The sequence below is a fragment of the Coregonus clupeaformis genome, chromosome 7 (assembly GCF_020615455.1).
Source record: "Coregonus clupeaformis isolate EN_2021a chromosome 7, ASM2061545v1, whole genome shotgun sequence".
Classification (NCBI taxonomy): domain Eukaryota; kingdom Metazoa; phylum Chordata; class Actinopteri; order Salmoniformes; family Salmonidae; genus Coregonus; species Coregonus clupeaformis.
Genome location: NC_059198.1, coordinates 17,551,829 through 17,575,312, shown reverse-complemented (window position 1 = coordinate 17,575,312; position 23,484 = coordinate 17,551,829). Strand labels below are relative to the sequence as shown.

The 23,484-nt window shown below is 45.6% G+C and overlaps 2 protein-coding genes across 2 annotated transcripts in view; both read left to right on the top strand.

The window, feature by feature from the left end:
* Positions 1-8,926, top strand: part of smchd1 (structural maintenance of chromosomes flexible hinge domain containing 1) — a 40,993-nt gene extending 32,067 nt beyond the window's left edge. Inside the window, exons 31-47 of the mRNA XM_041881169.2 lie at positions 19-98; positions 196-353; positions 478-596; positions 866-927; positions 1,205-1,292; positions 1,560-1,691; positions 1,987-2,142; positions 2,291-2,423; positions 2,930-3,049; positions 3,731-3,816; positions 5,997-6,119; positions 6,304-6,488; positions 6,679-6,788; positions 7,400-7,470; positions 7,916-8,090; positions 8,190-8,348; positions 8,542-8,926. Of these exons, the coding sequence (XP_041737103.2) occupies positions 19-98; positions 196-353; positions 478-596; positions 866-927; positions 1,205-1,292; positions 1,560-1,691; positions 1,987-2,142; positions 2,291-2,423; positions 2,930-3,049; positions 3,731-3,816; positions 5,997-6,119; positions 6,304-6,488; positions 6,679-6,788; positions 7,400-7,470; positions 7,916-8,090; positions 8,190-8,348; positions 8,542-8,663 (2,079 nt within the window). The 3' untranslated portion in view covers positions 8,664-8,926. The remainder of the gene's footprint in view (positions 1-18; positions 99-195; positions 354-477; positions 597-865; positions 928-1,204; positions 1,293-1,559; positions 1,692-1,986; positions 2,143-2,290; positions 2,424-2,929; positions 3,050-3,730; positions 3,817-5,996; positions 6,120-6,303; positions 6,489-6,678; positions 6,789-7,399; positions 7,471-7,915; positions 8,091-8,189; positions 8,349-8,541) is intronic.
* Positions 8,927-11,456: 2,530 nt separating this feature from the next.
* LOC121569885 (EMILIN-2-like) overlaps positions 11,457-23,484 on the top strand; it is a 31,193-nt gene continuing 19,165 nt past the window's right edge. Inside the window, exons 1-4 of the mRNA XM_041881175.2 lie at positions 11,457-11,930; positions 12,362-12,487; positions 13,868-14,055; positions 14,272-16,410. Of these exons, the coding sequence (XP_041737109.2) occupies positions 11,785-11,930; positions 12,362-12,487; positions 13,868-14,055; positions 14,272-16,410 (2,599 nt within the window). The 5' untranslated portion in view covers positions 11,457-11,784. The remainder of the gene's footprint in view (positions 11,931-12,361; positions 12,488-13,867; positions 14,056-14,271; positions 16,411-23,484) is intronic.

Genomic DNA, 23,484 nt, shown 5'->3' with positions numbered 1-23,484 from the left:
AAGTATTTTGTTTTTCAGGTGAAGTCATCTGTTAATTCACAACCGATAGACAAAGATGGAAAAGCCAGTTTCGTAGTAGACCATGTGAGCGGTCCAAAGTGAGTTCCTAACCCTATAATTCCTAACCACTTGCCATAATGACCCTGTAACCATATTTTATTGGAGGGCAGTGTTTAACCCCTGTTGGTCTCCCAGGGGGGAGTATGCGCTGGAGTTCAGAGGGTCCTTCAACACGAAGCCCATCCATGGTCCATCTGTAAAGCTTACCATTATCCCTGATCCTAACAAACCTATCAAACTGGTGGTGGAGTACAACACAAACTCAGTGTTTCATGCTGGAGGCACCCTCACAGGTCTGTACCTCTGTCGGTGGCGCTACCTGTGGGTCGGTGGCGCTACCGGTTTGTCTGTTGATCTGTGTGCCAGTGGCTTCTCTGTGTCAGCTGACCTGTCATGGTGGTCTCTGTGTGGGTCCAGTGTTTTCAGTGTCTGTGATGTCGGAGGAGGGCAGCACCATCAAGAACCTAAACCCTGCCAACTTGTCCATGCTGTTGTGGAAGGGAGAGCCATCAGGGGCGTCACGGCCCCCCTCAGGGGTGAGTTACGGGACACCCAGGATGCATCCCAAATGGCACCGTATTGCCTATAGAGTGCAGAGCCCTAAAGTAGTGCACTGTAAAGGGAATTGGGTGCCATTTGGGACGGAGACCCAAAGGGACTAATGAACTTTAACACAGACTTTGGCAGTCACACAAGGACACAACTTTTCACATTACTTGTAAAATATATATATATATATATATATATATATATATATAGTGATGGCAATAAAGAATAAACTCATTTTGTACATGCTTTTCTAAAGGCTGCCCAACTGAAATGCAGCAAACCCATGGTAGACGAAAAGGAGGACAGTTTTCACTTCAGGTAACCAATAGTGTTTTATATTCGGACGCAGCTTGTGCCAAGTGCTGGGTACTAGTAGTACTAGGATCTACAGTACCAGTCAAAAGTTTGGACACACCAGCGATCACCTGGTGGGTGGCAATTCTAACCTGGAATTATTGGGAAATTAACATAAAATGGCAACCGATATTCTGTTCAGAGGTGATGGCCACTTCATGGTGTGTCTCCTCTTAGGTGTATCAACACATAAAGGTAGTCCTGTGATGTTTATGTAAAATTATTCATTTTCATCTAACAGAGACAAAGTCATCCCAGACCATGTTGGGAAGTACACCATCCAGTTTGTGCTGTGTGTGGACAAGACTAAAGGGCTGTGGAGTCACCAGGTGAGTTCAACTTCAACCAGATGGCTTAGTCATAAACCCACTCCTCACTGACAACCTTTTTTCAGACAACCCCAACTGGCTTTGAGGGAAACGCGTGGATATGGTCTCCAAATTGGTCTCCTGTTAATCTTATGTAGAAGAAATGTCTTTCATGTCCAGTGGCTGTATGTCCATAGGTCTGTATGTCTAAAGGCCATGTAGGTCATTATTTTGGGCTACTTGTAGAACTATGATAATCATGTCTCTCTCTTTCCTGCCCTCGCCTAGTATGTCATAAATGTTGTACCCAACGATCCTGTCAAATTGGCCCCAGACCTGCAGCCACCAACCCCAGTGGTGGTTAACAACAATGTCCTTGCCAGTCGGACTCTGGTGGAGGGCATGTCTCTGAAATTAATGGTGAGATGATTAGATCCTCTGGCCAGCGAAAGGCATATCAACATATGATGAGTGAATGAAAAAAAGCCAACTTCACTAAGCAATTGAGCCAAACAAAGCATGGTTGCAGTCTATTAATGGTTAAATATGTTATATCATTTTTGGTGACCAATCCTAACTGAGGCCATATAAATAGAATCACTAGAAAATGAATATAGCCTCTAACCATGGCAATTTGACATCATTGACTTGAATAGGGATTCCCATTCTAGTGATGATATTTCTGTGGCTGATGGTTTTTGTTGCTTCCCTCTAGGATATCTATAATAACCCAGCGGGGCTGGAGCTGAGTGGGAAGGTGGTGGTGACCATCAAGAGCTCCAAAGGCTCCAGTGACAAAGACCTGCCTCTCTTTGAGGGCAAAGCCAAGAGCCTGCAGTTTAGCCTGGCTAATGGAGAGGCCCACATCACTGTGAGTGGGGTGGAGGTTCATTTGTAGAACATCTTTGTTCAGGCTTTGTGTGCTAACCATAAGTTTGCATTACATATAGATATTGTATACACATATATTTTTAAACGTACAACATTTGAACTTCCCTCTCGCTCTCTCTCCCTTCTAGAATATGTCCATCATGGAGAACAGTCCTGGTCAGGATGGGAATGAGTACGTCCTGCTCTTCAGACCTTCCGTCCCAGGGTTTGGCCCCAAAAATCCCCTGGCAGCGTTTGAGCTTCCCTTCCGCTTCTACAACGGTTAGGTCATAAGTTTTATTTTTAAATTGATAAATCACATCAATGTCAGTGTCATTTTAATGATTGTTTTTTTAATAGCATCGTTTTTGCGTCCTATCTAAAAGTGGTTGACACACTGTGATCATGAGTCCAGCTATCTTAAAGGGACATTTCACTCAAATAATTCAGACCTCAAAAGTAGACTAATGTTAAGATATGTCCACATCCTAGGCCATCTGTTTTGTAGATCCAGCTATGCGCCTCAATCCCAAATGAATGGAAAAGATGAGCACTGTCTAAATTACTGAATGTATTTGATGCGTGTCTTTTCCATTCATGTTGGATGGAGGCAAATAGCTGAATCTACAAAACTGATGCCTAGGGACGTGGATTCATCCTAATATTAGACTACTTTTGAGATCTGAAAATGTCTGACAAATTTAGATTTGTCCCTTTAAAGGCCAGTCTCTTGGCTCCTGGAACAGTGTGTGTCAGATGATCCTGACGGTCCTCCTGTCTACTACTAGATGTGGAGAACAGGAAGCAGATGTCTGAACTGACCAAGAAGAAGGACCAGCTCAAACAGACAGTTGAAATCTACAAGAGTCTGTTTGACACCAACAGGCAACTCATCGCTGAGCTCAAAAGTAGGTGTTGCATTCAAACATGTTACAAAACTGGTTGTTTGGATCCTGGATGCTGATTGAACGAGCAGTTCCAAGCCGTGCTGTATAAAAAATAAAGGCACTCGAGGCAGTGCTGTATTATGAATACAGTCACAGGTAAATGGAGTTGTTCAGCCCGACGAGATAGCCAGTTTTATAATCATGGACATATCCAAGTAAATGCCAATAGGGAAAAAAGTGTACTATCATTCCAGGTTCAATGTTTGACGTGACTGAGAGAGCTGAAGTTAGCAAGTGACAAGAACGTTATCCAGCCTGCGTAGCAACCATTTTGTTGCAACTATGCAAAAATAATTAATGTCTGGGTCGCGTCTGTAGCAACATGATCAAAAGAACAAACCAGATTTTTGTCCGGACTATATTTTCTGGTGAAAGAATGATATTGTATGAATTGACTTATCAAAAGAACGTTTTAATGAAAATATGTAATTCATTTTTATTTTAATATCTGTAACAGTCGGGCCGAACAACGCCATTTACCTGTGACCATATTCATGATATAGCACTGCCTCTTGTACCTTATTGATTAATTATGTCAATATCAACTGAGCTGCAGGAAGGAATGGAAACTGCCAGTTTTGTGCCAAACTGTCAATGTTTAAACATTTTCATATTGTAGAGCTGTGATATGTCTTCCTTCAGATCAGGTGTGCAACGCCGCCAACAAGGAGAGTCACCTGAAATCGGAGCTCAGGAAGAATAGCATGGATGTAGCACAACTGTCGTCCGTGAGTATTTGATTATACAGTTGAAGTCGGAAGTTTACATACCCTTAGGTTGGAGTCATTAAAACTCGTTTTTCAACCACTCCACAAATTTCTTGTTACCAAACTATAGTTTTGGCAAGTTGGTTAGGACATCTACTTTGTGCATGACACAAGTAATTTTTCCAACAATTGTTTACAGACAGATTATTTCACTTTTAATTCACTGTAGTAATTCACAGAAGTTTACATTCACTAAGTTGACTGTGCATTTAAACAGCTTGGAAAATTCCAGAAAATGATGTCATGGCTTTAGAAGCTTCTGATAGGCTAATTGACATCCATTGAGTCAATTGGAGGTGTACCTGTGGAAGTATTTCAAGGCCTACCTTCAAACTCAGTGCCTCTTTGCTTGACATCATGGGAAAATCTAAATAAATCAGCCAAGACCTCAGGAAAAAGAATTGTAGACCTCCACAAGTCTGGTTTATCCTTGGGAGCAATTTCCAAATGCCTGAAGGTACCACGTTCATCTGTACAAACAATAGTATGCAAGTGTAAACACCATGGGAACACGCAGCCATCATACCGCTCAGGAAGGAGACGCGTCCTGTCTCCTAGAGATGAACGTACTTTGGTGCGAAAAGTGCAAATCAATCCCAGAACAACAGCAAAGGACCTTGTGAAGATGCTGGTGGAAACAGGTACAAAAGTATCTATATCAACAGTAAAACGAGTCCTGTATCGACATAACCTGAAAGGCCGCTCAGCAAGGAAGAAGCCACTGCTCCAAAACCGCCATAAAAAAGCCAGACTACGGTTTGCAACTGCACATGGGGACAAAGATTGTACTTTTTGGAGAAATGTCCTCTGGTTTGATGAAAGAAAAATAGAACTGTTTGGTCATAATGACCATCGTTATGTTTGGAGGAAAAAGGGGGTTGCTTGCAAGCCGAAGAACACCATCCCAACCGTGAAGCACGGGGGTGGCAGCATCATGCTGTGAGGGTGCTTTGCTGCAGGAGGGACTGGTGCACTTCACAAAATAGATGGCATCATGAGGAAGGAAAATTATGTGGATACATCTCAAGACATTACATTTTAGTCATTTAGCAGACGCTCTTATCCGGAGCGACTTACAGTTAGTGAATACATTTTTTTTTTAATACTGGCCCCCCGTGGGAATCGAACCCACAACCCTGGCGTTGCAAACGCCATGCTCTATCAACTGAGCTACATCCCTGCCGGCCATTCCCTCCCCTACCCTGGACGACGCTGGGCCAATTGTGCGCCGCCCATGAGTCTCCCGGTCGCGGCCGGCGGCGACAGAGCCTGGATTCGAACCAGGATCTCTAGTGGCACAATTAGCACTGCGATGCAGTGCCTTAGACCACTGCGCCACTCAGGAGTACTGCGCCACTCAAGACATCATTCAGGAAGTTAAAGCTGGTCACAAATGGTCTTCCAAATGGACAATGACCCCAAGCATACTTCCAAAGCTGTGGCAAAATGGCTTAAGGACAACAAAGTCAAGGTATTGGAGTGGCCATCACAAAGCCCTGACCTCAATCCTATAGAAAATGTGTGGGCAGAACTGAAAAAGTGTGTGCGAGCAAGGAGGCCTACAAACCTGACTCAGTTACACCAGCTCTGTCAGGAGGAATGGGCCAAAATTCACCCAACTTATTGACGACACATTTTCCCTTGGGTGTCGTCAACTCTATGACGACACCCAGGGGAGGCAGCAGGTCATGCCCCTGGACAGTGTTCTGGAGGAAGCTTGTGGAAGGCTACCTGAAACGTTTGACCCAAGTTAAACAATTTAAAGGCAATGCTACCAAATACTCATTGAATGTATGTAAACTTCTGACACACTGGGAATGTGATGAAAGAAATAAAAGCTGAAATGAATCATTCTCTCTACTATTATTCTGACATTTCACATTCTTAAAATAGAGTGGTGATCCTAACTGACCTAAGACAGGGAATTTTTACTAGGATTAAATGTCAGGAATTGTGAAAAACTGAGTTTAAATGTATTTGGCTAAGGTGTATGTAAACTTCTGACTTCAACTGTACCTACATTCTCCCACTTAGAAAGACCATAGATACTCAACCACATCCACAAGACTGTCATTGTACTATGCATAATGCATGCATTCTGAAGTTGAAAGGTTTGATGGATCCATTCTATGTTTCTGTAGATCCCAGCGATCGACGAACTGATTAGTCAGAAGACTGCTGACACGGAGAAGATGAAACTCCAGACGCGGAGAGTCTGCTCCATGCCCGATCCCTTCAGGGGCAACCCCGACGTCCTGGGAAAAGTAATGCCACAAACACATTTACTCTGTCTGGGTCCCAAATGGCACCCTATTCCCTATCAGGTGCCATTTGGGAGCCAGCCCCTGTCTCTGCAGCTTCCTTATGCTTCAGCCTAAGTAGTGGTTAATTGGTGAAGGACAGTATGTGGTGTGTTCCTCAGAATCAGTCCCTCTGTCTCTGATGCAGATTGGCCACCTGGCGCTGGTGGAGGACGATGATGTGGCCACAGTCATCTCCTGGCACCTCTTGGGGGACATTGACTGTGTGGTCACCATGACAACAGTGGCGGCGCGGAAGATCTATGACGACACCCAGGGGAGGCAGCAGGTCATGCCCCTGGACACAGTGTTCTGGAGGAACAACAGCAGCAGGTAAACACATGCACACCTTTACACTCAAAACAGCATGCAATTGTTCCTTACTTTCCAGTAGTTGACATTTGCCTCCTACAGTTTGAATCTGTGACCTGTGTTGCATAAAGTTCTTGGAGCTATGTTTCATTGTTCTCAAAGGTGTTCATGCTTTACATGCTTTAGTGAGCTGTACTTGTTTCTTTTCCAGACCCTTGCCCCACATAAGGAAAGGTCAGGCCAGCTTTCGTCCCATTGGGAACCCTGTGTTTGCCCGAGACCTCCTTATTTTCCCAGAGAATGCAGAGAACTGCCAGATAGGCGAGTCAGTCTTCTTCAGAATTTCTCTTTGGATCAAATATTCCAGACGAACCCCAGGCTCTTACCTCACGGGGCAGTTATGGTGTCCCTCCCTGGGGGGCTCTGCTACTGGAGCTGAAATTGGACCCTAGCCTTTCACTATAAAAATGATTATACATCATGATGCTGTTTGTGTCGTTAAAGGATTATCATCATTTGCATGTTTATACTTTTGTTTTTGTTCTTTTTCCCCTCTTATCTAATGAGAGCCTAGATTTCAGTATTTCCAGATTTGGGACTGATTTCATGAGGGCTCTTGTAACAGTTTTACGTTCTTTCTTTACATGTTATGCTTCTCAGGGGCTTCCGCTTGTAAGAGGTTTTTGTAGGGGCATGACATCACCTGAAATTGTTAAATCCTTCAAAGAATAACTCAGTTCAACTCCAGTTATTTACCCTCTACAGAAGTAGTTGTATGATATCATACACCCCTGTCTTGAGCCAAATAATGAAACATGATTCACAAACAAAAGTAGGAGCGTTAGTGATCAGTTTCAGGTACTAATCCGGTAGTAGTTTGGTGAATACGTATGTAACTAGCCTTTTGATAATCATCCCTTGTTTCCCTGCAGTGTTTGGCAACCTCCTTGGAGACACCATTTTGACGGATGACCTGGACTCTGCTAACCACTACAGGAAGGGGGTGAGTCAGGCCAGGCATGTTGCCTTAACCAAGCCATCTGTAACACACAGGCCAAGTAGTGTTCTACTTTAAAGCCATTGCCTGGGAGTTCTGGGGTGTATTCATTAGTGCACACTGTAGCAAAAGGTTTCACGACAGAAACCGTTTTCAACGAGAACTAGTTTCTATTGCACAAATTCAGGGGTTTATTCATTTAGATGGCGACCGCAGCAAACGGTTACAAAACGTTTTGCAACTGAAAAACGAAAATGTGAGTTTCTGTTAGACAAATGTAGGTAGGTACTTCCCCGTTTCGACCCTAATCCCTAAATAGGGAATTTCTCCATTTGTGAAGAAGGTCTAGTGTCATTGTATGGGTGGTACAGAAACCTGTCCTAAAGTCCAGTCAGTGTTTTCTATATGTTTTCCTGTTTTGAGAATGGGGTCTTGTTTTGGTTTTGGCCAGGTGGTCCAGAGCAAGATGCCATGCCCCACCCTCCTGACCCGGCAGGGCGAGAGGATCCGCAGCAATGGCAAGTTTGGGGGCTTGCAGAACAAAGCCCCTCCGATAGAGAGACTGCGTGGCCAGGTGTTCGGCGCACCCCTCCCCAAGGAGTACCACACCTTTATGGGCCAGATTGGTCAGTGACTGGATTTTACTTCTGTTTGTGTGTGCACACGTACGTTTCGTAGCATAGGTACGTAGTATAAATGTACAATGCCTTTGTCCCTGTTTGTAGACCTGCTCCAGCAGTACCGGTTGGCCATGGAAAAGAGCAGACAGGTGAAGGAGGACTTTGACTGCCACATGCAATACCTGAAGTCACCTGAGATGGTGCAGAAGGAGGAGGAGATGGATGAGCAGGAGAAGCAGCTCAAAGACATTGAGACAAAGCTTGGTACGTGTACGTGAGGAGGGGTACATTTCAACACTGTAATGAAAAAATTAAAATATTAAAGCACATTTCTCACTCCCAAGGCCCTAAAGAGCATTGTTAGGTGACCGCTACATTATTTTCCTGTCACTTTGTTTTAATCTGTAAGTGATTACTTTGCTATTTGTTCAAATTCTATTTGTGTGTTTTTGTACAGCCAGTACTCCAGTTCGGACGCCTTCTGCCATTGGGGTGAAACGGAGTCTTGACAAGGCCGGAGAATCGTCCGGTATGGTAACCAAGAGGACGAGGCGGAAGTTATTAAAACAGGACTATTGATTTCCCTTTTTTGAGCGACATGAATGTCCATTTTCAATTACATTTGACATGTACAACAGAGCGTTTTACCATGCCATCTACATTATGTCTGAGAGTTAGTCTCTTCATCCATTTTCATTAATTTGTACAACAGGTTGTGTATTGTTCCGTTTTAACTTGCTTTTTGTTCAGTTTACAATTAACTGCGTTTGAGAGGGAAGGAAGGTTTTGGACAATGTACAAAGATTTGTTTTATTTTTTATTAAAAAATATTTTATAAATTGTTTAAATGTATGTGTTTTCACTAATTAATTAGGTGAGTTGTGAAAATTCTACAAAAAAATATTTTGAATGAATCAGTATTTGTCACTTTAGCAACAGTCAGCCCTCTAAAATGATACCAATGACACTCAATCAAATGTACAGTGCCTTGCAAAAGTATTCATCCCCCTTAGCGTTTTTCCTATTTTGTTGCATTACAACCTGTAATTTAAATGGATTATTATTTGGATTTCATGTAATGGACATACACAAAATAGTGAAAATTGGTGAAGTGAAATAAAATAAATTACTTGTTTCAAAAAGTTCTAGAAAATAAATAACGGAAAAGTGGTGCGTGCATTTGTAATTACCCCCTTTGCTAAGAAGGCCCTAAATAAGATCTGGTGCAACCGATTACCTTCAGAACTAACATAATTAGTTAGATTGCACACAGTTGGACTTTAAGTGTCACATGATCTCAGTATATATACACCTGTTCTGAAAGGCCCCAGAATCTGCAACACCAAGCAAGCAGCACCATGAAGACCAAGGAGCTCTCCAAACAGGTCAGGGACAAAGTTGTGGAGAAGTACAGATCAGGGTTGGGGTATAAAAAATATCAGAAACTTTGAACATCCCACAGAGCACCATTTAAATCCATTATTAAAAAATTGAAAGAATATGGCACCACAACAAACCTGCCAAGAGAGAGCTGCCCACCAAAACTCAGACCAGGCAAGGAGGGCATTAATCAGAGGCAACAAAGATAACACTGAAGGAGCTGCAAAGCTCCACAGCTGAATTTTTTGTATCTGTCCATAGGACCACTTTAAGCATTACAATCCACAGAGCTGGGCTTTACGGAAGAGAGGCCAGAAAAAAGCCATTGCTTAAAGAAAAAAATAAGCAAACACGTTTGGTGTTCACCAAAAGGCATGTGGGAGACTTCCCAAACATATGGGAGAAGGTACTGTGGTCAGATGAGACTAAAATTGAGCTTTTTGGCCATCAAGGAAAGCGCTATGTCTGGCACAAACCCAACACCTCTCATCACCCCGAGAACACCATCCCCACAGTGACGCATGGTGGTGGCAGCATCATGCTGTGGGGATGTTTTTCATCGGCAGGGACTGCGAAACTAGTCAGAATTGAAGGAATGATGGATGGCCCTAAATACAGGGGAATTCTTGAGGGAAACCGGTTTCAGTCTTCCAGAGATTTGAGACTGGGACAGAGGTTCACATAACAGCAGGACATTGACCCTAAGCATACTGCTAAAGCAACACTGGAGTGGTTTAAGGGGAAACATTTAAATGTCTTGGAATGGCCTAGTCTAAACCCAGACCTCAATCCAATTGAGAATCTGTGGTATGACTTAAAGATTGCTGTACACCAGCGGAATCCATCCAACTTGAAGGAGCTGGAGCAGTTTTGCCTTGAAGAATGGGAGAAAAACCCAGTGGCTAGATGTGCCAAGCTTATAGAGACATACCCCAAGAGACTTGCAGCTGTAATTGCTGCAAAAGGTGGCTCTACAAAGTATTGACTTTAGAGGGGTGAATAGTTATGCACGCTTAAGTTCTGTTTTCAGAACTTTGTTTCACAAAAAATAATTTGCATCTTCAAAGTGGTAGGCATGTTGTGTAAATCAAATGATACAAACCCCCCAAAAATCCATTTTAATTCCAAGTTGTAAGGCAACAAAATAGGAAAAATGCCAAGGGGGGTGAATACCACTGTGTCAATAACACAATATGATCTCATTTCAATGTGCACTCATAAATAATTTGGTATGTATTCTAAAAAGTGTCTTTTAGGTTTTGTTCAAAGTATGAGTAGTACTTCCTTTAGTCAGTCTCAGTGTTGGAGGCCTCACTACAGACCCTGGTTCGATTCCATGCTGTATCACAATCCGGCCTTGATTGGGAGGCCCGTAGTGCGGCGCACAATTGGGCAAGCGTCGTCCGGGTTTGGCCAGGGTAGGCTGTCATTGTAAATAAGAATTTGTTCTTAACTGACTTGCCTAGTTAAATAATGGTAAAATAAAAAGTATATCCCACCCATCTGAAGGTGATGGTCATATGACACCCACCTATCAATAAAACGGATGTTTACTACAAGATGTATCACTGTTACAACAAAGTGATGCTAGTCTGACAATCTCACATGTTTGCAAGGGATTGACGTGAAATGCGCTCCTACAAGTATAATAAAATTGATAATTTGCTAGAGGTGCATCTTCAAAGACTGAATGCCTCCTTGTCACTCATAATTTATATAGCGGGATCATCCAGAAGTGGTGTAAAGAAGGGTTTCCCAAACTCGGTCCTCTTTCCCCAATGCACGCTTTGGTTTTTGCCCTAGCGCTGCACACCTGATTCAAATAATCAAAGCTTGATGATGAGGTGGTTATTTGTATCAGCTGTGTAGTGCTAGGGCAAAAACCAAAACATGAACCCGGGAGACCCCAGGACCAGGTTTGGGAAAACCTGGTGTAAAGCACTATGGCATTATCCAGTGGGCTGGATATGAAAGTGTTCCTTTGGGGACTTTCACTAAAGTTGCATGCATGCGGTCAACCACATTCAGTACTTGTTCAAGAAAGCAGGAAACATGATCTCAGAAGAAACTAAAGCAGATCAGTGAGGAAACTACGAAACGGGATATAATCGCTGCTCGACTGGGAGCGCATTTTTCTCTCTGGGAGTGAGGAGCGCTGGCAGAGGGAGGGGAGCGCTGTACCGCAAACGTCACGTCACAGGCTGCTATACCCTGGAAGAAAGTTTGCATTATCAGCCTTTCGAGCTACTGCTAGGAGAGGGACCAAAACGTCTAACCTCAATGCTTACATTTGTCTACTTATTTTTTTCGTTGTATTAAAATGAAGTGCCTTCCCACCGGATTCGTCCTAAAAAGTGCCTTATTCCCCTTATTGCTCACCTTTCCATTGATCTATGGAACGCCGTCCGGGTATAACATGTTCCAGGGAAGCGCATACTCTGGCTCAGAACAACGACAGAGGAATAAGTGAGTCAAGTTTTCATAGTTCTTTGTACTGTATGTATAATCGTAAACATTTGTTTATAGTTTTGACTGATCATTTATGGTTATATTATTGGAGACTCCAATAGTCTAAATTGTCTGGAGTATGACTTTCTTCTTACTGTAGGCCTATGCTGAAATAGATTGTGATTTATTTTTCATTGAAATTAGAACCCAAAAAATCACATCCTTATGGGTTTACACGTTATTTTGTTTTTTGAAAATAGGCCAATGGCAAAAAAAAATCATGTAAAATGTAACTGAAATTTTAATAGAATAATGAAATCAACACATTTATGGTAGGCCTATATAATGATTCGATTATTCGACTTGAAAGACTTCACCATTTCTCTTTCATAGGCTGAATTTTTTTCGTACATTTGTCATTTTGTGTGACCCAATAATTCAATTTTCAGAAACTGGTGTGCATACGTTGTGTACAAGAACGTGAGTTATGCGGTCGTGGGTGGCACGGAGAGCTTTGTGCAGCCGGAGTCTGCGCGGTGCCGGATGCATCAGCCCAACTGCGCGCAACAAGTGATGTAAGTGGCCCAAGAGGCTCGCTCGAGAGGGTGGAGTGCTGCTATTTTAATTGGGCTTGAGAGCGGTGTTACAGCAGTGACTCAACATTATTAAAGAAAGTTGACTTTGAACACTTGATTACTTTGAATGTTAAGAATATTTCCACGTATCAACCAATAGTGTTGAGGATCCATGGTCCTGTCCTCTGCCTAGTATTTAAAACACCATTACATGATTGCATTGTTTATTGGCATTCCGAATAAACTTGTGTAAAGTTCTTTACAATCTCAGCAAAGAAAATAACTGATCAGCTGTTAATGTATGCTACTGTATTCATGATTTCCATCAGCTATTTTATCACTACTCGACAGCAGCAGAGGGTATGTCTCAGTGATCTTTGCACACACCCACTGTTAGGTCAGTTGGGTCACACTCACTGAGTAAGTGTAGTTACCCTCTGGGCATACCTGTCCCATTATCTTCTGTAATCTGCATTCACCCTTTCAGATCCTCAGATTATTCCATATTTATGACAGATGATCTGAGAGTGATTAGATGGTTATGACGAACCAGTGAATTTTATTGATTGATCCGTTATGGTCTATTTGTCACTGTCTGCGACAAGAAACATGTCCATGAGCCATTGAGCCTTATGGAAGATAAGGGGAATAAAGGATTGTGCAGTTAGAAGAATAGGCTCTTTATTTGGTTTAACTGTAAATAAGCATCTGCTTTGTATTGGCACACATGGCACTGTTACGCACAAAGTCCCTCTGTGCAACATCAGTCAGAGGCATCATTTCTCCCTGGGTTGGCTGCTTTCATGTGTTATTATTGAGCATCATGTTGGGCAACATGTCCTGGGGCCAGTGACGAAGCAAGGCTCCACAACTGACAGGGTGGAAATAGTGGAAAATATTAAGCAGCGTTAAAAGAAGTGCATGAAGAATTAGGAGTGTGACTGGCTAGCTAGCACATCTGGAGTTTGTTGTCATTAACAGATCTTTATTGCTGGGATTCCAAGGCCTGTACTGCTCTCCTGAGAGGGGCCACTGCTCAATCGTAGTTGTAACTTGGCAAAGCATTGCTCACATTACTCACATTTCACGAACAGTCCATTGAAAGCAGAAGCTCAGTGGAGAATAACATTGAGGGGGTTTTATGTTGTGAGCATAATTACTTGAGTATGTCTTGTTGTGAGTCTTTCCTATGAGCTGTGTTCCCAATGGTCTTATGGTTTGATTGATTGATTAAATCTGTTTTGAAATATGAATATCATTCACTCATTTGTGAGAACTGACAGTCAAGTTTAAAGTCAAAACAATCTCCCCATTGTAGAAAATGTGAATGCACCTTTTAGTTATCTCTTTCTTTGCCATATTACCTTTTATTTTTTCCAGGTATCGGACCCAATTCCGCCCCATGTATAAGGTTGGCTATAAGCTGGTGACAGAGCTGGAGTGGAGGTGCTGTCCAGGGTACCAGGGTCATGACTGCAAAGACCTGAAAGGTATCCCGTCCCGTCAGACAGTCCTGGGGCCTCGGCCCAACCTGCTGCCTGCCCCTGGACACATCCCAGAGACACAGGGTAGGAGAGCTGCTTAAACCTACCTCACCTTTTAGAGACACATACCTGACCCACAACCCATACATGACTAGTATGCTAGCATATGATTAGTTTAGGAATGTTTTTCACTACTCTACTACTGTAGTAGTGTGAAGCATAGATTAAACCCACAATAATAAATGTAGGTTTCCTATGAGAAAAGAGGACTTATCCTAACCATCTGATTTCCCTCTGTAGGTCCGGGGCAGCAGGCGTGGGGTCAGAGTGGCCACCCCTGGGGGGCAGAGGGGCAGCCAGGAGGTCAGGCAGGCCAGGGGGGGGCGAGGGGCCAGGTGGCGAGCCAGGGAGAGAGTCAAACGACACAGCAGCTGGAGGAGGAGGTGCAGCGTCTGTCCCAGCAGGTCCTGGACATGCAGGCAGCCATGACCACCCTGTCTGCCAACCTGAGGGTGGACCTGCAGGAGGACGCCAGCAAGATGCTGGTCACGCTGCTCAACAACCTGCGGCAGCCGGAAAGCGTGCGTGGCGAGCAGCAGAGCATGCTTCTGCAGGGCCTCTCCCTGGAAAAGGAGTACAACACGGTGGACATGGACGAGTTCACAAACAAGATCAACAACCTCACCGACACCCTCAACACCAAGAGCAACGCCCTGGATGACCTCCAGGCCAGGGTCAACCACCATGACGGACAGCTACGCCTGCTAATGGAGGCCACCCAGGCCCCTCCGGCCACCCAGGCCCCTCCAGCTCCGCCGGCCAATGACGCGGCCCTGTGCGCCTACGTGGATGCAAAGTTCCACGCCCTGAGGGACGAGATGATGGAGGGCATGGAGATCAAGATGTCGGACCTGAAGAACTCGTGTGACTATAAGATGCTGTCAGTGCAGGAGCAGTCTGAGTTCCAGGAGAACAGCTACCTCAGCCTGACCGAGCTCCTCGAGTCCAAGGAGATGGACCTCCGCAAGGAGATCCAGGACCTCAAGAACCAGCTGCCTGGTCTGCTTAGGAGAGACGGAACCCCACCAGGGGTGCAGGAGCTGCGGAAGGAGCTGTTCCGGGTCTCTGAAGCCCAGCTGAGCCTCCAGTCCAGCCTAGAGAAGAAGCCTGAGCCTGATCCACTCCTGCCCCGTGTGGAAGAGCTGGAGGCCCATCTAAACATGACGGAGAGGAGCGTGGTGGTGCACAGCCTCTTCCTAGAGGAGAAGCTGAGGAGAGAGGGGGCAGAGGGGGCTGCAAACCTGAAGAAGGCCATTGAGGACAGGATGAGCTCCATGGAGTACCGGGTTACCAGTCTACTGGTGGAGATAAGCAGCCCCCTATCTGGGGCTCAGGCTGGGCTGGTGGCACTGCAGAGTGAGGTGACCTCTCACAAGACCAGCGTTCAGGCTCTGGAGGACAGATTCAATGCCCTTGACCAGCTGTGCTCTACAGAGTGCAAGTCTGACCAACTGGCCATAGAGCGCATTCAAGATAACCTCCAGGTCTACAGAACCAGCCTAGACACCATGCAGTCTAGCATGAAAGGCCACTCAGCTAGTCTTGGAGACATGGAGGAGTTTGTCCAAGGGCAGCTCCTGAACCATACCGCCAGTCTTACAGATATGCAGGAAGAGCTATGGGCTCTGAAAGGACATATGGGGGGACATGAGGGCTTTCTGTCGGCCCTGAGGCTCTCTCTCAGCCAGCAGTCCCTGGAGCTCAAAGGGCAGCTTCTGAACCACAGTGCCAGTCTTGCAGGTGTGGAGGAAGCGCTAGGAGCTCTCAGTGGGCGTATGGAAGTGCAGGAGGGCTCTCTGTCAGACTTGGGTGTCTCTCACAGTGCTAATCTTAAAGATGTGCAGGGGGAGCTGGGAGCTCTCAGCGAGCGTGTTGGAGGACAGGAGGGCTCTCTATCGGCCATGGGTGTCTCTCTCAGCCGGCAGTCCCTGGAGCTCCAGCAACTGAACACCTGTTGCCAGAGCAGCGTGGGGCCGGCCCAGGATGCCAGGGACCTGTTGGAGCTCCACCTGGCCCAGAGAGAGGAGCTGAGGGCTCGGCTGGAGGAACTGGGACGGGAGGTGAGGGCCGAGGCAGACCACTGCAGGAACAGGACCGAGGGTGTAGCCCTGGACGTTACCACCGTAGATGGCCGGGTTGCCAGCTTGGAGAACATATGCGGCAGGCTGGAAGCCGTCTCCAGCAGCCTGCACAGGATCAAGGAGGGGCTGAACAAGCACATGACCGGCCTGTGGAACAGCGTCAGCGAGATCAACGGCACCCTGCAAGCCCACGCCAAGGACATTGGAGGACTGAAGGGAACATACCAGAACCTCCAGGTCCACTTCTCAGGCATCACCCAGGGCCTGCATCATCTAACTACCAGTCCTGAGAACACTGGTAAGACTTGACTTAGAGATTAGGTATTTATTAGGATCGCCATTAGCCGCTGCAAAAGCATCAGCTACTCTTCTACATGAAACATGACATAATAGATAGTACAGAACATTATTAGTCAAGGACTGAAATACATACATTTAAAACGTCACACAGCCTACATATCAGAACATACACACTATCTAGGTCTAATACATAATACAGTGCAAATTACAAAACAAGATATATAAAATGGCTGTGTCTCTTCACAGTCCCCGTTGTGCAGTAAGGTGTTCTTTAATCTGTTTTTTTTTTACTGGTTTTATTGCTAGCTTGAGTTACCTGGAGTGGCAGAGTTCCATGTAGTCATGGCTCTATTTAATACTGTGCGTTTCCCAGCCTCTGTTCTGGACCTGGGGACTGTGAAGAGACCTCTGGTTGCATGTCTTGTGTTGTAGCGATGAGTGTCTGAACTGTGTGCCAACTGCTTGAACAGACAGTTCAGTACCTTCAACACATCAATAACTCGCACAAAGACCAATAGTGATGCAGTCAATCTCTCCTCAACTTTGAGCCAGGAGAGACTGACATGCATGTTAATGACACTTTCCCTCCGTGTACGTCTAAGTGTGATACATATTGCTTTGTTCTGGACAAACTGCAATTTGCCTATGTCCCTCTTTGCCGCACATGACCACACAGCTGGGCAGCAGTCCAGGTGCGACAAAACTAGGGCATATAGGACCTGTCTGGTCGACTGAGATTTCAAGAAGGCAGAGCAATACCCTATCATGGACAGACCTCTTCCCATTTTAGCAACCATTGAGTCTATATGTTTTGATCATGGCAGCTTGCTATCTAGGGTTACACCCAGCTGTTTAGTCTCCTCAACTTGCTCAATAGCCACATTATTCAATAATAGCTCTAAATGAGGTTTAGCATTGAACGAGTGATTTGTCCCAAAAATGATGCTTTTCGTTTTTTTGATATTTCGCACCAGCCTATTGCTTAGTTACCCATTGTAAAACTGACTGGAGCTCTATGTTAAGGGTGTCAGTTATTTATTTTACTGTTGCAGCCGACGTGTACAGTCGTGGTCAAAAGTTTTGAATGACACAAATACTAATTTTCACAAAGTCTGCTGCCTCAGTTTTGATGATGGCAATTTGCATATACTCCAGAATGTCATGAAGAGTGATCAGATGAATTGCAATTAATTGCAAAGTCCCTCTTTGCCATGAAAATGAACTTAATCCCCCAACAAACATTTCCACTGCATTTCAGCCCTGCCACAAAAGGACCAGCTGCCATCATGTCAGTGATTCTCTCGTTAACACAGGTGAGTGTTGATGAGGACAAGGCTGGAGATCACTCTGTCATGCTGATTGAGTTAGAATAACAGACTGGAAGCTTTAAAAGGAGGGTGGTGCTTGAAATCATTGTTCTTCCTCTGTTAACCATGGTTACCTGCAAGGAAACACGTGCCGTCATCATTGCTTTGCACAAAAAGGGCTTCACAGGCAAGGATATTGCTGCTAGTAAGATTGCACCTAAATCAACCATTTATCAGATCATCAAGAACTTCAAGGAGAGAGAGGTTCAATTGTTGTGAAGAAGGCGTCAGGGCACCCAAGAAAGTCCAGCAAGCGCCAGGACCGTCTCCTAAAGTTGATTCAGCTGCGGGGCACCACCAGTGCAGAGCTTGCTCAGGAATGGCAGCAGGCAGGTGTGAGTGCATCTGCACGCACAGTGAGGCAAAGACTTTTGGAGGATGGCCTGGTGTCAAGAAGGGCAGCAAAGAAGCCACTTCTCTCCAGGAAAAACATCAGGGACAGACTGATATTCTGCAAAAGGTACAGGGATTAGACTGCTGAGGACTGGGGTAAAGTCATTTTCTCTGATGAATCCCCTTTCCGATTGTTTGGGGCATCTGGAAAACACCCTGTCTGGAGAAGACAAGGTGAGCGCTACAATCAGTCCTGTGTCATGCCAACAGTAAAGCATCCTGAGACCCTTCATGTGTGGGGTTGCTTCTCAGCCAAGGGAGTGGGCTCACTCACAATTTTGCCTAAGAGCACAGCCATGAATAAAGAATGGTACCAACACATCCTCTGAGAGCAACTTCTCCAACCATCCAAGAACAGTTTGGTGATGACCAATGCCTTTTCCAGCATGATGGAGCACCTTGCCATAAGGCAAAAGTGATAACTAAGTGGCTCGGGGAACAAAACATCAACATTTTGTGTCCATGGCCAGGAAACTCCCCAGACGTTAATCCCATTGAGAACTTGTGGTAGATCCTCAAGAGGCGGGTGGACAAACAAAAACCCACAAATTCTGACAAACTCCAAGCATTGATTATGCAAGAATGGGCTGCCATCAGTCAGGATGTGGCCCAGAAGTTCATTGACAGCATGCCAGGGTGGATTGCAGAGGTCTTGAAAAAGAAGGGTCAACACTACAAATATTGACTCTTTGCATAAACTTAATGTAATTGTCAATAAAAGTATTTGACACTTATGGAATGCTTGTAATTATACTTCAGTATACCATAGTAACATCTGACAAAAATATCTCATAACACTGAAGCAGCGAACTTTGTGAAGACCAATACTTGTGTCATTCTCAAAACTTCTGACCACGACTGTATACTGTTGGGTCATCAGCATACACACAGGCTTTATTCAAGGTCAGTGGAAGGTAATTTGTGAAAACAACCGAATTTGCTTAAGAGAGGCTTCCATAAACGAAAACCCTCTGTGTTCTATTAAATAGGTAACTCTCAATCCATAATAAGGCAGAGGATGCAAATTCATAACACCTACGTTTTTGCAGCAATAGGTTATGATCAATGACATCAAAAGCTGCACTGAAGTCTAACAAAACAGCTCCCACAATCTTCTTACTATCAATTTCTTTCAGCCAATCATCAGTCATTTGTGTCAGTGCCAAGCATGTGGAGTGCCCTTCCCTATAAGCATGCTGAAAGTCTGTTGTTAATTCGTTTTCTGTAAAATAACTTTGTATTTGATCAAACACAATTTTTTCCCAAAATTTGCTAAGCACTTGTAACATGCTGATTGGTCGGCTGTTTGAACCATTAAAGGGTGCTCTGCTATTCTGGGGTAGCGGAATGACATTTGCCTCCCTCCATGTCTGAGGGCACATACTGTCTTTCTAGGCTTAAATTGAAGATGTGGCAAAGGGGAGTCACAATAACCATCATGTCAAAGTAAACTTGCAGTCACGCGGTGCTTTGTTGTGTGGTCCTCCCACTGCGACTTGAAAAATCATGCGTAGTTTATTAGGATAAAGATGAAATAAAATTGACCACTTTGCTTGCTTAAAATGTGCACAATTATTCCAATAATTCAGGTTATTACCTCTAAATAGTTCTTAAACCTACAGCTCCCCCATGCCGGCTCTCTCCTGCTAAGTTAGTTTCCTACTGGTTACACCACAGTATATATCATCAAGGTGTTCCAGTAGCAGAGACTGGAAATTACAATCAAATTGTGCTAGTAAGATAAACCTCAGAGCTGCAGCTGGGGCCCATTTGGGGCGCTTAAGGTTGTTGCTTTAAATTGTGCCTAGTGGTATGTGTTTTAATGTAGGACCTGTTAGTTAAGTGTATGTCTCTAACCAGGTTTCCATCCAACCTTTATGTGCATAAAGTACGTCGGATAAAAAATGTCACGACAGGCCTGATGGAAATAGCGAATTTGTTGGTAAACTTTCCAAACGTCAACAAAAAGGTGGGAAAATGTTGGGGTCGGTGAAATAGATTATGCAACAATTGCGTTGGAAATGCTTTTATGCACAAATATTGACATAATAACCATCATGTCGAAGTAAACTTGCAGTCACGCGATGCTTTCTTGTGTGGTCCTCCCAAAGCATGCACAGTTTATTAGGCTAAAGATAAAATAAGTTATGATGAACTTCACAGGGTGGTGAAAGTGCATGAGCTTGATGCTACTTTCCAATAAATATTGAGGGTCTTAATTTTTATGGTGTTGACATGATGATCGGTGCTTGGCTGCCAATTGACAAATAAAAATTAACTTGCTCTTATTCATAACCACCTCATGTACCCTCCGAACTGTTTCTGTGAGCTGTTGGCTAGAGGCAGGGGTTCCCAAACTTTTTCACTCAGGCCCCCCTTCCAGCATTGGGGAACATCCCGCGCTCATGCCGCCACGTCTATTTCTATGGGCACAAGCACTGTTCATGACACACTGTTCACACCCCTCTTGTTGGCGGAGATAAAAAGTTTGAAGGTTTAAAGTGTATTTCCTGCAATTCTACACATTTTGTCATGTGGTGCAGAGAACATTTTGCAGTTTTAAAGCTAATTTTCTTGCAATTCTATACATTTTGCCATGTCTAATGTGTATTCATGTGATATTTGAGTGACTCGAACGTTACTACAAAATCTATGTGCCCCCACCCCCGCCGACCCCTCGCCCCCCACAGTTTGGGAACCAGTGGGCTAGAGCGTACATATGTACATATTGTTTTGTGCAGGTTTTAGAATAATCTGTCGCGAATGGATGTCACGGTTTCGGCCGAGGCAGCTCCTCCTCCTTGTTCGGGCAGGTTTCGCCGGTCGTCGTCTCCGGAGTACTAGCTGCCACCGCTCTTTGTTTTCTGTTTGACTAGTTTTGTCTGTTAGCCACACCTGTCTTGTGTTATGTCTATTAAGCACCCTATTTAGTTTCCTTGTTGTTAGTGTAGTGTTGTGTGTAATTGTTTCGTGTTAGGTGTCATTTTCGTACCTGTGTTTGGTACGCCTCTCTGTTTTGCTTACTTCTCGGTCGAGAAGAGTTTTGCGCGCCTGTGTATGCGCGCTTGTATTTTACGCCTGTGTGCGTTTTGCCTCTGGCTGTTTTTGGATTATTGCCTCGCACTTTCCAGTAAAGATATTTGGACTATCAATCTGCTTCTGCACCTGATTCCACACCACACCATTTCTACACGGCCCTGACAGAATTACACACCACCTCGATGGAATCAGCAGGAGCACAAGTCGACAGCGTGGAGGACCGTCTCCAGGGACAGGAACATCGCATCAATCGGATCGGGCACGCGTTGGAGGGCGTCATGGACACTCTTCGGCGCTGGGAGATCAGCGGTGTTCCCACAGCCCCACCGGTCGCTCCATCACCACCAGAGAACCTGCCTACTCATCCACCGGAACCCAGTGGGATTCGGCTCTCGCTCCCGAGGGCGTACGGCGGCTCCGCTGCCGGGTGTCAGGGTTTCCTTTTGCAAGTGGAGCTCTACCTGGCCACTATACACCCGGCGCCCTCGGGATACGAGGCGTTTCCGCCCTCATCTCCTGTCTCACCGGCAAGGCGTTGGAGTGGGCCAACGCCGAATGGAGGGGAATAGACTCCGCCACAGTCACCTATGCGGAGTTCTCCCACCGCTTTCGTGCGGTCTTTGACCATCCACCAGAGGGAAGAGCGGCGGGGGGAACGTCTATTCCACCTCCGACAGGGGATGAGGAGCGCTCAAGAATTCGCACTGGAGTTCCGGACTCTAGCGGCTGACGCGGGGTGGAATGAGAGGGCCCTCATAGACCATTTTAGGTGTAGCCTTAGGGAGGACGTCCGCAGGGAGTTAGCGTGTAGGGACGCTACTTTAACTTTTGACCAGCTTGTGGACATGGCTATTCGTCTGGACAACCTACTCACGACCGCGGGCGTCCCAGATGGGGCCTCCCATTCCACCCTCCAGCACCTCCGAGCCGAGTCCGATGGAGCTCGGAGGGGCTGGCGCTAGAACGAGAAGAGGAAGGAACCCGAGGGGGAGCAGTCTCCTGCACCAAGTGTGGCCGCGGAGGGCACACCGCGGCTAGGTGCTGGGGAGGGTTCCCTGAGGAGGGAGATGGCAGGCCATACAGTGGGGAGTTCTCCCAGGTGAGTAGGCGCCCTACTTACCCAGAGCTTTCTGTCGTCCACTTTACATTACCTGTTTGTTTTCCACAGGTTGCACCTCGTTCCCAGCATAAGGCGCTAGTCGATTCAGGCGCAGCTGGGAATTTTATAGATCGTAAATTCTGTGTTAAGTTAGGGATTCCCCTCCTTCCAGTCGATAAGCCTTTCCCCGTACATGCCTTAGATAGTCGTCCGTTAGGATCTGGGTGGATTGGGGAGCTCACAGCGCCACTTAGGATGATGACGCAGGGGGGTCATGAGGAGATGATTCAACTCTATCTGATTGACTCTCCTGCGTATCCGGTGGTACTGGGGGCTTCCCTGGTTGACTACCCATGATCCTACTATTTCGGTGGCGAGAGAAGGCTCTTAAAGGGGTGGTCTGCTCAGTGTGAGGGGTTATGTCTGGGTGTTTCCGTAGGGGCGACCTCGGTGGAAAGTCCGAACCAGATGTCCGCACTGCACATTCCGCCTGAGTATGAGGATTTGGCACTCGTGTTTAGTAAAACCCGAGCGGCACGATTGCCACCTCATAGACAGGGGGATTGTGCGATAGACCTCCAGACAGGAGCCGCGCTTCCGCGGAGCCATGTGTATCCTTTGTCACAGGAGGAGAAAAGGGCAATGGAGACTTACATTGCCGAGTCTCTGAGACAGGGATACATACGGACCTCTACTTCTCCCGCGTCCTCGAGCTTCTTTTTTGTGAAGAAGAAGGATGGAGGTCTGCGTCCGTGTATTGACTACCGCGGTCTCAATCAGGTGACTGTTAAATATAGTTATCCACTTCCGCTGATTGGGACTATGACGGAGTCATTGCACGGGGCACGGTTCTTCACAAAATTGGACCTCAGGAGCGCATATAATTTGGTGCGCATTAGGGAGGGCGATGAGTGGAAGACAGCATTTAGTACTACCTCCGGCCATTACGAGTATCTCGTCATGCCATATGGGTTAATGAATGCTCCATCAGTCTTCCAATCGTTTGTAGATGAAATTTTCCGGGACATGCAGGCGCAGGGAGTGGTGGTGTACATCGATGATATTCTGGTGTACAGCCCTACTCGGGCCGAGCATGTAGCCCTGGTGCGCAGGGTATTGAGGAGACTGTTGGAGCATGACCTGTATGTCAAGGCTGAGAAATGCCTGTTCTTCC